Raw genomic sequence first — 15,423 nt, 5'->3', positions numbered from 1 at the left:
TGTTGGAGATTAAGAACATTAAGAAGCCTCCTGTCAGGAACTTTTTTTGAAGCCCTCTCAACAGCAGATCATCAAATTCTTGTGCTTCAAAGATGATGACACAGTAAGTGCACTCGATGTTGGGTGATTTGGGAGGACATAGCGGCTGCTTGTGTGAATGGGTTATGACAACCGCGCGTACGGATCACGCGTCATCGCGTGAATTTCCGAAATGTTGTGGTGAACCGTAGATTTAATGTTCAACGACCTTTAGATCACAACGACAAATATCCTCTCCTTTTAGATATATCTTGTCAGGGCGTGGGATGACAAGAAACGCTACAAAAAGCAATGTTTCCATTGATTAACCAGGGCGGCATACCTCCCTCGGTCCCCATCGACTATCCATTGCGATGGATGCGACGCCCAGGTTGCGCTCAGCTTGTGAGTCTATTCAGAAGTCACCATCCACAGCGGAAGACATATGATGAAGGCCCCTAGCCATCATCAATGCGCTCCTCAACCTGGAAATATTTGTATAAGATCTGCAAAGGAAAATTACTGACTTCGGCCAAATCTAGATCCAATAACCCCTAAACCGCAACAACAGCTACCTGCTGACCCCATGGACTCACCATCATTACGGAAGTCAGAAGAAACGGTGCAAGGTCCTCTGCCGGCAATCCCTTTCACCGTTGTTGATGCACCGTCCCAACGTTTTTATGTCTCAATAATCTACGCTCTGATGATGGGTTGGCGGCTCTATGATTATGCTAGTCTATGGTCTGGCAATGAAGATGGGTTTTGGCTGTTTACCAAATGGGTAGGCATCGACACGGCATTCCTGTACGCATTGTCTAACCTCAGAATACCATGGCTCGAATGGTCGTCTTCCACCTTTACGGTATTGTTCGTGGTGCATGGAATCTTGAATTGGGTATTGATGTTTCGTGTATCAATTCCTCTTTTGACATGGCTTGGGAGTCTCACAAAAGTCCTTTATGACAGAGAGGTTGCCGTCTCTGAAAGGCGCGTCAAGCCAGCTTCGATTTTACACAACAGCTCTCTCATTCTGGGAAAGCAGATTATACATGTTCTACCCGAAGGATCTGCAGTGCTGAATCCAGACGGTGAACATTTTTGTACTGGTGGTCCCAAGTCCTCAGTTTCTTTGCCAATTCTGATCAACCAGACAATACCGATACAAATCGATCTTTTACGGATTGATTCTGATACAAATGCAGAAGAGCTGTTGGTGATATCGAAAAAGGAGATCAAGCGGATGAGAAAGCAGGCCAGCCGAGAATCGGGGACAACAATCCGATCCAACGCCCAGACTCTCCACTTCACAGTCAAGCAGACTGGATGGTACCGCCTACAACGAGTCGTGGACGAATCTCACTTGGAAGTGCAGAGAAGACCCTCTGGCGCTGTCGTAGCCCGCTGTCCAACCAGCTACATGCACTTTGCTCCCAGTCACAAGTGCAAGGGCGATTTGTCAGATTTCCGAATGTCTGTAATTGGCACACCGCCGGTAAAGATAAAGTACAGCAAACAAGTCAACCGGGAAGAAAAGGGACACACTGTCCTGAATATTCATCCCGATAACGTCGTTCCTTCTGCTGCTTTCCAGCGGAGCACCGAAGCGTCTATCATCTCTACCAACAGCATGGATGCAGGTTGGTCTATGGCGCAGCATATCGAGATTCCAATGAATGAGACTCTTGCTGAGGGTGGAGTCTGGAAATACAGGATCGATGAGGTGTCTGATGCTTTTGGGAATGTTGTCAAGTATTCCGAACACTCTATGCAAGAATCAACATGGTCAAAATCCTCCAAGGCGCCACTTGAGCAGCACTTTGTTGTTCACGAAAGACCGAAGGTCCTTATGCATGACTGTGACTCTCAGCATCCTTTGAAGCTGGCAAAAGGAATGCATGGCTTTTTACCCCTAACAATTACTGGTGCAGGTTTTGATTTGCAGCCTGATGGACCATACGTATTGACCTATCTCTTCACCCCTCAGGAAGATGTACTCCCACAGCAAGCTCACTCAGGGGCAGCTCAACCGCAGTACGTCACTATTGCAGACGCTAGGGGCAGTGTAGACATTCAAGAACCCGGTCTATATACTCTGCATTCGATCACTTCTGATCATTGTGCTGGTGAAGTCTTAGAGCCATCTTCTTGCGTCCTGTTGAATACCGCTGAGCCAGATCTTGACATCAGTTTCGAGCCTATCCCTGACAAGTGCGTTGGTAACTCTGTTGGCCTATCGGTGGATCTCAATCTCGTGGGAACGCCGCCATTCAAGGTCTTTTACACTATCAAAAAGCCTGACGGTAGTGTTGTGGCTGAGACCTTCACGGTCGATCATATGCACACACAGAGAGACTTGAAACCCTCAGACACGGGACACTATATTTATGAAATCATGCAAATCAGTGATAGCGTGTATCATCGTCCCCGATCGCTTCAGTATAAAAACCTGATTCTGGAGCAAGATGTTAGGGCTCCCCCTTCCGCGTATATTGTACACCCGAACGATAGACGCAGTGTTTGCCTTGATCAAAGTGCGAATATCAAAATACAGCTGGCAGGAGAGCCTCCTTTCAAGATGGATTATGAGCTTCTACATAGTGGCAAGAGAATGAGACGAGTGATAAACCATATAGCAGATACCGTTCTTCACCTCGACACAGGTACATTAGCAAATGGAGGAGAATATATTCTGGTGCTTACCAGCGTGACCGATCAATCGGGATGTCGAACACCACTGCAGGCAGAAACGAAGATAGATGTGAGAGCACAGAGGCCTAAAGCGTCGTTTGGAACTATCGATGGCCAATTCAAAATTTCCGCCTTAGAGGGTAAGAAAGTTAGTCTCCCCCTACGCTTACAAGGTACAGCACCGTGGACTTTGTATCATCGTCGTCTCGAGGATTCGAGCGGTATTGCAGGTCCCAAATTCTTTCGCAGTAGCAATGACAAGATCGAAGTTATGTCAGAGGGTACCTTCGAGCTCAGCGATGTGCAGGACGCAATTTGTCCTGGGACAATAGACCCATCAAGCAGCCGTTTTACCGTTACATGGATCCCACGGCCAAGTATTGCAATTCAATCGGGCTCATATGTGGAACGCATCAAAGATCGACATATCAAGCGAGAAGTGTGTCAGGGCGACGAAGATGTGACGGAAGTCTGTTTCAAAGGGACACCCCCTTTTAATTACGAATATGAGCAACGACTTAAGCCGATCCATGGGTCACAGTCAGTGACGAAAAAGAGATACAGCTCAGGACTTCACCAGACATCAATTGAGATGGAGACCTCACAAGCTGGGAATTACGAGTATAAGCTGTCTAAACTGGGTGATTTGTCTTACGGCCACGATCACTGGAAGTTTCAGCCCGTGATCTTGCAGCAACGGGTGCACGCTCTCCCAACTGCTTCATTTACCGAAGCAGGTAAAACGTACAAGTATTGCCAGGAAGAAGAGTCTGGAGGTGAAGTAGTGCCCATAAAATTGGAGGGACAACCGCCGTTTCACCTGGAGCTTGAATTCAAGCATCACGCACTCTCCAAGCCAGAAGTTGTAAACGTCCCCCACGTTCAATCGAACTCATACAACTTACATATCCCTCAACGTTTACGCGCGCTTGGCATTCACAATGTAAGGATTCGAAGCGTGCAGGACTCCCGGGGTTGTCAAAGAACCATAGATCGAAACGCGCCGCATGTAATTGTGCATGTTGCAGAACTGCCAAGTATCTCGCCTTTAGAGGAGAGACGAGACTACTGCGTTGGCGACAGGATTGCGTTCGCGCTGTCTGGAACGCCACCATTCAGTGTCTTCTACAACTTTGAGGACAGAGAGCGAAAAGCCACAGTCCCGGATACAACCTTCAGACGGATCGCAGAGAAACCAGGCGATTTTGTGATTAAAGCTGTCAGCGACCAGAGGAGTACTGAAGTTTGTAAAGCTAGAACAGAGCTTGTCAAGACCATCCACGAAATGCCGACTGTCAGGGTAAGCCAAGGAAGAGTGACAACCGTGGACATTCATGAGGGCGGCGAAGCTGAGATCTTGTTTGAATTTGGCGGGACCCCTCCTTTTCATTTTACGTAAGACTGGAAACTCATGTCATCTAAAGTTACTGAAGCTAACCTCTTCTGACAGCTATACGAGAAGCACTATCCCACACCAGAGCAAGAAGCCGATGGTCTTGGAAACAAAGAATGAAGTCTCGTACGAATACAGCAAAACTGCTCGTGCATCGGACGAGGGCATGTACGAGGTTGTAGCCATCAGAGACAAGCACTGTTCCTTTTCGACACAGCAAGCTCAGGGCAAGTCCGGTCAAAAGATGATCCTCAACCGGTAGTTGTAGAGACTTCTTTACTTTTCAAAGCTTGAGCGTGGCGTTAGGCGCCTTTGCAAAAGAAGGCAAACAATTGCCATATTTCCTACAGATGGCCTGCTTATAGTCTCAATTTCTCACTTTGAGCCGTTCAATCATATCACCCCCAAGCCTTGCAATGTCGTTCAAAGTTCCCATTCTATTGATGTTAACCTTTGCATTCTCATTGTTGGCCTCAAGAGTGGGCGTCGACGAGAAATCGATGTTGATTCTCCACGAGGTTGAGGTCGTTATTGGGTTCCAGAGCCCCCCAATAACACTTCCACCATCAGCGTTCCAAAAAAGAACCACATTCTTGGAGTGTAATTCTCTCAATTCCTTCAAAAATAAGTCGGCAGGATCGAAACCTGCCGGTCTTACACCGGCCTGTTGATCAATCTGCAAGTTCTTGAAGCCATTCATTTCTGGCTCTCCAGCGTTAGCAGTGTTTGTGATTTCCCGGTTCAGGTAGAATACGAAATCATAGCCGGAAAGATCTGGGGCGAATAAGCCTTCTACCTCTAAGTCGAAGCCTTTTCCTTCCATTAAAGATGTCGCTGCTCTAGCTAAGCTAGTGAAGCGTAATGCTGCTACTTTGGAAGGCCCGGACTCTGTCCAAGTGATGCCATCGAGATCTAAACTGGAGGCAGCAAACAAAACCATCTTGCTCATGGCAGGATCGATACTCCTCCATGCTTCGAACCGTGTGTTGATTGCCTCTACCTCGTCCTTGTTCAGGTTGCCATTGAGATCGACAATAAGGGGTTGCCGCCGCCAGTCCCATTTAGAGATGAAGAGTAGTGTTCTTGAAAAGCCAGTCCTGATGCTCCCAGGCAGAGAGTATGGTCCCGGGTGGACAAAAGTGCGAATGGTGAGCAACTCGATGAGTTCGTCGCTGATGTGCGCAGAAAGGAGATGAGAGTCGCGCCAAGCCTTCAAGATACGAATGCAAGGGGAAAGAAGCGCGAAACGTGTACAGAGAGTGCTCACGGCTTGAGTGTGTAACGGTGTTTGGATGAAGCTTCGCTTATAAGCCGATAGGGCCGAAGCTGCAGCTTCACGCGCAGTGGTCGATTTAGCCGTCATACTGAGCTCTTTTTCGATCAAGTATTTTTCGTGTTCGACATCTAATCGTAGGCGGAAGGCCGCTCCTGTAGGATAGTGAATATCTAGGAACGGCACATTCTGCCAGGGTCTGGAAAGATGCTCAAGCCCTAGGTAAGCATTAAGGCCATTCGTTTGATCTTGGAGGCGCTCAGCCATCTTCAGGAGGAACGCAATCTTTGACCGCTGTATGGCATTCAAATCGTCTGGCCATCGATTTGATCCCTCGAACCGGACGCATAGATTCATCAATCGTCCGCGAAAGAAAGAAGCGCTAGCCTTGGGCGCCTTCTGAGAGGAGTAGCGCAAGTGAGCATCCGCCGGTGAAACTTGACGAATCCGAAGTGGTAAACCCTCCAATGCACGTATGTCTTTCTGCAAAGCTTCAAAGGCGGTGATTAGCGGTCGATATGGAGCCAGACAATCTGTTGAGTTCAATATGTCGAGGCGAAAAATTGAGCCCAGGACAACATCGTCTGCAAATTCAATGCTTTCGGCGATATTTCTGGCTAAGTGCTTATTCAGTAAATATCGAATTATCTGTGAAAGTATAGATCCATCTCCCTCATCGGACGACCAAACTAGGCTTTCGAGGATACTGCCGTCTCTGAAACGCCTGAGCTCTGCTTTCTCTCCCCAGAAATTTCTGAAGCCTTGAGAAGCTGAAATGTCTTCTGCAGAGGGTCCCTTGTCGATAAGTCGATTAGCAGTTTTCGCATTGACGTCGAAGCCTATTAAAACCTTCCCCCCTTCCAACATTTGTCTTGATAAAGTTCCTATCTGCCGCGTTTCAGAAGGAGGACTTCTGATATCAATTCTTGTGACACGATCACCAAGTCCCTCCTGCAGGACTGTGTACAATTCGCCTAGAGGAATACCGCCTTGACAGTCTACGAGTGATAGCCGACCTTGATCACAAGCAATGTTCTTGCATGGCATTCGAATTGCACAATCGTATGCATAGATAGGAAAATTCACTCTCTGACGGAAACATGCATCAACATGATCCACCAGAGGATCCGCAAGAATTTCATTGGTTTTGATGGCTGAATGGCGCAGAGCATGATATGACCATAACGTCATTTTGAATAAGACATTGACACATCTCACACCGTCAAAAAAAGTCGGAACTTGAAATCCAGCATGATGTGGATCATTGCTCATAATAGCCTTTGGTGAGTCCACTAAACTCGTTGTTGCTAGGTACCGAAGAGTTGCTTTGAACATCTGATAAGCTGTGTATTTCGTGGACAAGACCGGACTGCCCTTGTGATCGCCACCCAGCAAAAGCAGAGCCATAATGCAATCCCATTGGAAAGATCCAAACCCGCCGGATGAAATGCTGCTATCAAAGCCTCGCTGCGAAAGCCAAACGGCACCCAAGATACTGGCTGCTTTAAATGCACTTGCGTTCTCAGAGGCTATTTTAATTGCTCTATCATGAGCCACTGAAGAGCATTCAGACCTAAGGGTAGCATTGTAAAAAGGCGTAGGGATCGTGAACGTTTTATCATCATTGCATGAGTCTATATTTTTAATGCAATTTCGGGTCGGTAAAGTTTTCTTCAAAGAGAAGAGATCTTGGCTAGCGTGAAGGACGATACGTATTCTGGCTTTAGTGCTTCGGAAATCGTCCTCACCATTGTCAATACTAGGGTTGACAACAATCACTGGCTGTAAAGCATTATCATCTTGATCAGCATATTCAAGCGTGAAATGACAGTTCGAGTTTTCTCGAACTGCCGTCGCAATACAAGCGAGATAGTATGCACGTTTGTGGAAATAGCGATAATTCATGAAATCTTTATCTTCGAAAAGTCGGGAGGGCATTCCAATAGCCAAGTCTACAAGGATCTTTTCGTGTAAATTGATGGAGGTTCTTCGGGCATAGCAGCCGGTGACCTCTATACTCGCAGGCTGGGCATAAGAGAGCTTGTACCTAATGTCTTTATTGAAATGGACTTCTGGAAAAGGTATGTTGACTTTGTGTGTGGTACTTTGGACATGCTTCGCGTCGCTCAATGACATTGGTTCCCGGTCTGGGATAGCATGAATAATTCTTGTGAGCTTACGCAATGCGCTGTCTAGCTTGCACATGCGATCATACTTTGGCTGTACACGATTTATTAGTTCGCTGACTTGAAAGTCTATGAGACTTAGGTTGCGGTTCTCTGACTCCAAGAAGCTGGCAGATCTTGGAGAGCATTCTTCAATTTGAGCTAGCGAAGTCGACTTTGAGACGGGGTTTAAGCTGCTGCTTGCATGGTCACTATGTCGCTCTGCCCTTTTGCGCTGTGAGTTGCGGGCCTGCTCCGTGGGCCGTTCCTCCAAGCCAACATGGTGTTCCTGGATCTTACGCCTTTTTGTGGAAGGTATGGCCATTCTAGATAATCCGGAAATATCGCTTGATATGGTCATCCAAGATTGTAAGGGTAAGGGTAGTCTTGTAAAGATGCAAAGAAAAACTTCGCAAGGTAAAGCCCCTCCTAGACAGTCGGCCCGAACCGACGGGAGGATCAATCGTGCATCCGTCCCGTCAATCCGCAGGAGAGGAACTCCGGTCTCGGCATGATCCGTCAGCGGTTTTGGGGCGACACACAGAACCTCTGTTCACAATCGCAACATCCTCTGAGACCCAAGATTACGGTCCAAAATGATTGCGAGAACCGACGTGTCCACGACTGGACAGTCGATTCCCTCGGACACAGCTCATGTGTGCTTCCCCGATTTGATTTCATATTGCATGAATTAATTTCGCCCAGGCTCTTTCAGTCTCCCTGCCCACTTGGCAAGCCAACGTCGGGTATGAGGAAGGTCAAGACTGGGTCGTCAAACGGATGACCACGGGATATCCTCGGTCAGTGAAGAGCCATGGACTACGGGTTCTAATTAATTAGAGCTAGGTTTTTCGTCCATAAGAGTATCCAAGCCTTTGCGACAGCCATTGTGCAGTGGCACGGCTCACCCTCTGAGCAGGCATATCTCTTTCCTTCGAATATAAGTGCATCTCGATGTCTGGCATTCTTCCGTGCGCAACCAATGCTTGATACCTCAATTTCGCCTCGAATCATCGATCTTTTCCCTAATGACTCTCAGAAGCCCATCGTGTCTGCATTTCTCTTCTCGAAGGAGCACTCGCATGTTGCAAAAATGTTCTGGCAGCATACAGGAGAAGGTATATCTAGTCGGCGCGCTGAGTATTGCTCGAAAGCCTTCTACGAAGGTCGTTTAAGCGCGACCCGAACGCTCAATCGACAGAACGCAACCAAGGTGGGCTCCACCATATTATGTAAAGGGCCAAGACGGTATCAGAAGCACAACTCGATGGATACTACTTTGTCGTGTGAAGCGATAGACCAACCAGGTGAGGTTCCAAATCAACCTCGTGACCATGCACAATTCGTCGAGGAGCGTTTTGGCAGGAATCTCGACAAGTCGCTTTCAGACAGCGCGAAGCTGGCCATACGTAGACGTATAGCAGGTGCTCTCACAGCTAATGTTGATCTTTCTGAAGCCTTAAGGCTTTCCCATCCTCCAACTAGAACTGCTAGCGTCGATGGATTTTCAGAGGATGATGTGTACCTATATTCCTGTGGCATGAATGCTATTTTCCACGCGCATAATATGATGATGGCTTGTAAGGGCAACTTAAAAAGTGTTAGCTATGGGTATGTCATCAACTATGGCCATCTGTCAAAGGATTTGATTCATGACCGTTAGCTTTCCTTACACAGATACACTCAAGATCCTAGAGAAATTTGGGCCCGGTTGTCAATTCTACGGCTATGGATCAGATGAGGAACTCGATGATTTAGAGAAGCGATGCGAGGCTGGGGAGCGATTCCTCGCAGTCTTTTGCGAATTTCCAGGAAATCCTCTGCTGCAGACGCCAAATCTTCCACGGATTCGCTCCCTCGCCAACCACTATGGCTTTGCAGTTGTTGTCGATGAAACAATCGGTAATTTTTTCAACGTACACGTCCTTCCTTACGCGGATATTGTTGTCAGTAGCCTCACAAAAGTATTCACAGGAGAGTGTAATGTGATGGGTGGCAGGTAGGCTGCGTGTCTATCTACCGAGCGTGTGGGCTCACAAGTCACAGTATGGTACTCAATCCAAGGCAACAGTATTACAGCAGACTCAAGCGAATACTCAACCTAAGCTACGAGGATAATTACTGGCCTGAAGACGCGATATTCATGGAACGAAACAGTCGTGACTTTGTGACACGGATAAAAAGGATCAATGAAAATGCGGAGGCAATATGTGATGCTCTAATTGCATCACCACACGGCACGGTTGCCTCCAGCCATAGAATGCGTAATTGGGCTGATGATTGAGATAGTGCGAAAGGTGTACTATCCGAAGTACAGCTCATCAAAGCACAACTACGATCGTTGTCGAAACCGGGGTGGAGGTTACGGCGGCCTCCTTTCTGTGACGTTCAAGCAGAGGGACCAGGCAATTTCATTTTATGATAACCTAGAAACAGCGAAAGGGCCAAGCTTGGGAACGAATTTCACGTTATGGTACGTGGTAGTCTATACCTTGCAGTACACCTGAGTGTACTGACGAATAAGTTCTCCCTATGTTTTATTGGCTCATTACCAAGAGCTGAAATGGGTGAGCTTCCATCCGTCAAACTCTTATTTGGCTAACACAGTATCTTAGGCCGCTGACTTCGGCGTGGAAGAGCATCTTGTAAGAATGAGTGTAGGGTTGGAGGAGACTGGTATGTTAATCAGGGGGATGCAACGAGCTTTGAAAGCGGTAGAGCGAGCATAGGCACGGCGAGACCTGAACAATCTTCAAAAGAAAATAACGAGAGGGAATGAAAAATTGCAGTGAAATCCATTGTCAGTCGCCATTTTTGTTCATTGGAATGTAGCGAATTGCATGTAGATGCTTCGATTGTTGGATCTGGTGCAAAAATGGCCAAATCGGGAGTTTTCAGAAATGCGCATACAAGAGGAAGGCTGCGTAGTTTGTATCACTCCCTATTCCGTAAGCAGGTCTTCGAATGCCCCCCCAGCCCGGCCTTTGGCGCGTCGCTTCAATATTATTCACGCGTTTGCGTCCTCTGATCCTATGTGCGGGAAGAACGACGGAGTCCATGCTACCAGCAGTGTGATCTCACCATGGCGCCTATGAAACGCCATCAATCCTCGATTGATGATGGACATACTGAAATCCTAGATGTCGAAAGCGCTCAGTCCAGCTTACAGCAAGCTTCAGTATGCCAACTCCCTACATTCGGGTTCTAATGCTCATGCAGTAGCAGAGGAAAAGGGCTCGGCTCTTGCATGATGAAATTGAAAGGTTCTCATCGACCGAGGCCTCGAATGATGAAGACTTTGATGAAGAACAAGCAACGCAATTTGCAACCCAGCAAAACTCGAAACCCCGTGCCAACAACAAGGCCGCAGACAATGGCATCATTGAGATGATCACTTGCTCAAACTTTATGTGCCATACGCATCTGGAAATGAAGCTGGGCCCCCTTATAAACTTCGTCATCGGCCATAATGGCAGCGGAAAGAGCGCTGTTCTGACCGCCATCACAATATGTTTGGGGGGAAAAGCAAGCTCAACGAATCGTGGCCAAAGCCTGAAAAGCTTCATTAAAGAGGGCCAAGAGTAGGATGGCTCCTTACAAATATGTGGCGCACCACTGACGTATTAGGTCTGCTATGCTGAGCGTAAAGATCAAGAACTTCGGGCAGAGCGCATATCAGCACGATGCGTTTGGGGACGCTATATTCGTCGAACGTCATTTCTCGCGCTCGGGGAGTAGCGCCTTTAAATTGAAGAACTGGAACGGGAAACTCATCTCCAACAAGAAAAGTGATCTAGACGAGATGTGCGACTATTTTGCTCTACAGATTGATAACCCAATGAACGTGCTATCTCAAGATATGGCACGGCAGTTTCTGAATAACTCATCTCCACAAGAGAAGTACAAATTCTTTATGAAGGGCACTCAACTTGAGCACCTAGACGGCGACTATCTCATCGTTGAACAAACGTTGGACGTTATCGATACTGAGCTTCACAAAAAGGCGCAGGATTTTGAGGTCTTCGACGATCAGGCAAAAAAAGCGCAGGAGCTTTTACAACTTTCAGAACAGCAAGACGTGATCCGTGAGAAGATTGACATGCTGACCCAAAAGCTGGCGTGGATCCAAGTCGAGGACCAGGAGGCGATCCTAAAAGAGAACGACCTGGAACTTCGGCGGCTAGACGATGAGATATCACGCTTAGAAGCAGAATCAGCTAGTTACAGCGAATCTTTTGACCAGACCGAACAGTCAAAAGCTCGAGCTGAGCACGCTGTAGAAATGGCAAAGCAGACTTTAACTCCTTTGGAAGAGGAACACATTTCTGTGAAAGACGACTTTGACAAGAACAGGAAGGAAGCGTCTGGATTGCAGGTCAGTGGATCGAAAGAATTCTTGAAAAGCATCTCATAAATTGATTAGGCCGAGCAACGTAGCATTGGAGATGAAATTAAAACAGTGAAGAAGAGGATTGAAACCTTGAGGGCAGAAATCGACGACGAGCATCGGCGCTTGAGCGAAGCAGATGGCGGTAAAAACGCGGAGCGGCGGCTTGAACTCGAACACAGACAAGAAAAAGCCTTGCAAGCGAAGCAAAGAGGTCAAGACCACGACGAAGATCTTCCAAAACTCGAGGAGAATGTTCGAAAGGCTAAGTCCGATAGAGAAGAATCAAAAGAACAGGTGGATATAAAACGACAAGCTGTCCGGCAAGCAGATGGAAGGCTTGGGGCAATGCAACGAGATAGCGGAGAGCAGCTCAATGGCTATTCGAGTACGATGCCTCGTCTGCTTAAGGCTATACGACAGGATGATACACTTCGAAACAAACCAGTTGGCCCAATAGGTAGCCATGTTAGGCTGCTAAAGCCTGCATGGTCGAGCATTCTTGAAAAGCAATTTGGTGGTGCGCTTGATTCCTTCATTGTTACGAGTAAGGAAGACCAGAGTAAATTGTCGGCACTTATGCAGAGATGCAATTGGTATGTTGCATGTTGCGCTCTGGTACTAATCTTGCTAACCTGATCAGCGTATGTCCGATTTTGATCGGTAATGATAAGCGACTCAATACTAGCGATCACGAACCAGGTCCAGAATTTGAAACGTGGATGCGTGTCCTAGAGGTAGTAGTATTTCTCATTGACCGCTGAAGTCGCTGACATTGACAGATTGACGACGAGCTTGTCCGAAATTCGCTGATCATAAGCCAAGGGATCGATCAAACAATTCTTATCACCAACAGAGAGGAAGCTCTTTCGACGATGAATGGGGATAGAATTCGCAATGTAAGGCAATGTTTTACTCATAACAAGAGAAGAGGACAAGGTATCAGATTCGGCTACGGCTTTGGGGGTGGTCTTTCTGAATCTTTCATCCCTGCTTTCAATGGGGCCCCCCGTATGAAGACGGACCTGGAATACCAGATAAGGTCGGTCATCGTCAGAGTTGTACTGAAACTGGCTTACCATCTTAGATTGCAAAAGTCAGATGTACAGGATTTGAAGAACGAGCTCCATGGGCTGGAAAAGTTACACCAAGAAAAACAAGCTTTTCTTGTTCAGTGTGAACAACTCGTTGGGAAACACAAGAAAGCCGCAAAGGAAATGATATTCGAGTCGCAACGTGCACAGGGTGATGTGGAGGAATTACAGGATGCGCTTGATCAAGACGCAGTCGAGGAAGGTCGTCTCGAAGCTCTAAAGGAACAAGTGACGGAGGCAAATGAAGAAGAAGAATTGGTAAAGAACTCATATGGAGATGCTGTCGTTGCCCTCGATAATGTCAAGCATAACCTCAAAGAAGTGAGGGCGAACTTGTCACGACTTGATGATGCTGTCAAAGAAGCAGAGGCGCATGTGTTCAAAGCTGAGAGCAAGGTAACTCAATGCTCCAACAAGCGGGCAGGCGCGCTGCACGACAAGAACACTTCAATAGAGGCTGTTGAGAGTGCACAACGTGAGAAAGCTAGACAATTGAACACCCGTCAACAACAGGATGAGACTGTCCTCGAATTCACACGCGAGGCAAATAGAATCTGTGGACGAGTGCCAATCGAACCCGGAGAGACGGAAACCGCCCTAGAAAACAAGTACAAAAAGCTGGAACGAGACCTTAACAGCGCCCAAGAGAGGTAAGTCGTCAATGTTCTCTGGACTAGCTGTTCCGCTCGCTAAAGCAACTGAAGGACTGGCGATCGAGCGGAAATTGCTCGCAACGCATGCAAAGCCTTCGAGTCGCGTGATCGTGCGAAGGAGGAGATTGAGAGAACCGAGACCTTGGCTCAAGTAAGATTTCCCTAGAGGCTGTCTTCTTTCGTTGTGGGCTCATGCTCGTCAGCTTCTGAAAACAACCCTCGTCAACCGTCGAGAACGGTGGAAAGTATTTCAACGACTGATCACTGCCCGCGCTCGGATCCAATTTTTCTATTTGCTGAGCGAACGCGGTTTTCGTGGCAAATTGCTGACTAGCCACAAACAGAGAACACTTGACCTTCATGTAAGATAACACTTGATTGATCTTGGCTGATCTTGGCAACCTGTACTCACGAAGGCTTAGGTTGAGCCTGATGAGACAAGAAAGAGCGGCCAAGGGCATACGACGCATGGGCTGTCTGGAGGAGAGAAGTCTTTTTCTACTATCTGCCTTCTGCTTTCAATCTGGGAAGCAATGGGCGCACCTATCCGGTGTCTGGATGAATTGTAAGCTTTGGCTGTGGGACGGACGCCTGAGCTTGTTATACTGACAGGCTGTAGCGATGTCTTCATGGACAACATCAACCGAGAAATCAGCATGGGCATGATGGTACATGCAACTCCTCAAGTGAGGCGATTCAGCTGCTGACCAGTGACGTGCAGATCCAGTTCGCGCGAAATTCCCCTGGGAAACAATTCGTTCTTATCTCGCCGCAACAGGCCAACACGAAAAACCATGGCGACGATGTGAAGATAATCAAGTGAGTCTTTTCATACCCGTCCACATTCAACAAAGTTAATGAGTCCTCTCTCCCAGAATGAGTGATCCGGAGCGCGGCCAGCAAACTCTGAACTTCGCAGCACAAGCGGCATAAGGCGTGGTAGTAAAATCAGCCTCACATGCCGAAAGACCGTCACGTCACATCCAGTTACTCTGAATACACCAAAAGTCAATGGACCATCTCACTCGCAATTCTCCTTCAAGTAGCTTAGCAGTGTATACATACAAGCAGAGCGACTATGTACAGAATCATATTACCCTTGGGTATGCTTTACCCGCCGTGTCAACCAGACGTAAAATGGTATCTTCTGAACATACGCCGAATGACTCCCCCCATAATCTTTACACCGCGCTATGCATGACAGTACCACCACCCATTGCACCACTATTCTCGTTCCCTTCCTTCCACCCAAAGTGCCCCCCAACTCCTATTCACGGCCGTCCCCGAATCCTCCAACCCCCCCCACAGTCTCCCCAGAAACCTCCTCGTGCCTTTGATCCCTTTACATGCTGCCCCTCTTTCCGCGCCCCACCGCTCTGAGTAAAAGTATATTCGCCATCACTGTATTGCGCGGCCGGGCTGCTCGGCTTGTGGTTGCGACGGCGGGTGTATGTCTTCTCGAGGCGGAGGAGCTCTAAGCCTAGTCCACCACCCTCGAAGTCAGTTGGGATCCTCTTCGCGCAGGGAAGGTGGAAAGCGAGGGAGAAGGGAAAGGGAATTAGCTGGTGCTTCGAGGGTAAGGAGGGGAATAGGTCATACGGTCCCGTACGCGAGATATGAGCGCGTGCATTATTGTTTTGCAGATGGTGGATAGGCTGCGAATAGAGTCTCATCAGACGGCCGAGCTCCAATCGTTGAGTTCGGCGAGGGAGGGAAAGGCAGGAAGTGGATTCACAGAGGAGTGGCTAC

At 47.8% G+C, this 15,423-nt stretch overlaps 4 protein-coding genes across 4 annotated transcripts; 3 read left to right on the top strand and 1 right to left on the bottom strand.

The window, feature by feature from the left end:
* Positions 1–604: 604 nt before the first annotated feature.
* On the top strand, positions 605–4,364 carry KY384_005893 (uncharacterized protein; the record flags this gene model as incomplete). The annotated part of the gene is made up of 2 exons (XM_044814391.1): positions 605–4,104; positions 4,160–4,364. The coding sequence occupies 2 exons, from the start codon at positions 605–607 to the stop codon at positions 4,362–4,364; spliced, it is 3,705 nt and encodes a 1,234-aa protein (XP_044668541.1).
* Positions 4,365–4,469: 105 nt separating this feature from the next.
* KY384_005892 (uncharacterized protein) lies at positions 4,470–7,865 on the bottom strand (the record flags this gene model as incomplete). The annotated part of the gene is made up of 1 exon (XM_044814390.1): positions 4,470–7,865. One exon carries the CDS (start codon positions 7,863–7,865, stop codon positions 4,470–4,472), a length of 3,396 nt encoding a protein of 1,131 aa, XP_044668540.1.
* A 657-nt stretch (positions 7,866–8,522) lies between these two features.
* On the top strand, positions 8,523–9,824 carry KY384_005891 (uncharacterized protein; the record flags this gene model as incomplete). Its single annotated transcript, XM_044814389.1, has 3 exons — positions 8,523–9,151; positions 9,204–9,539; positions 9,587–9,824. The coding sequence occupies 3 exons, from the start codon at positions 8,523–8,525 to the stop codon at positions 9,822–9,824; spliced, it is 1,203 nt and encodes a 400-aa protein (XP_044668539.1).
* Positions 9,825–10,622: 798 nt separating this feature from the next.
* Positions 10,623–14,607, top strand: KY384_005890 (uncharacterized protein; the record flags this gene model as incomplete). The annotated part of the gene is made up of 12 exons (XM_044814388.1): positions 10,623–10,718; positions 10,766–11,121; positions 11,168–11,915; positions 11,964–12,523; positions 12,571–12,664; positions 12,710–13,671; positions 13,726–13,825; positions 14,019–14,036; positions 14,097–14,239; positions 14,294–14,342; positions 14,396–14,493; positions 14,550–14,607. 12 exons carry the CDS (start codon positions 10,623–10,625, stop codon positions 14,605–14,607), a joined length of 3,282 nt encoding a protein of 1,093 aa, XP_044668538.1.
* Between the last annotated feature and the right edge of the window lie 816 nt (positions 14,608–15,423).

Source organism: Bacidia gigantensis (genome assembly GCF_019456465.1).
Source record: "Bacidia gigantensis strain McMullin 20006 chromosome Unknown contig_246, whole genome shotgun sequence".
Taxonomy (NCBI): domain Eukaryota; kingdom Fungi; phylum Ascomycota; class Lecanoromycetes; order Lecanorales; family Ramalinaceae; genus Bacidia; species Bacidia gigantensis.
This window is presented reverse-complemented; position numbering and strand designations above follow the sequence as displayed.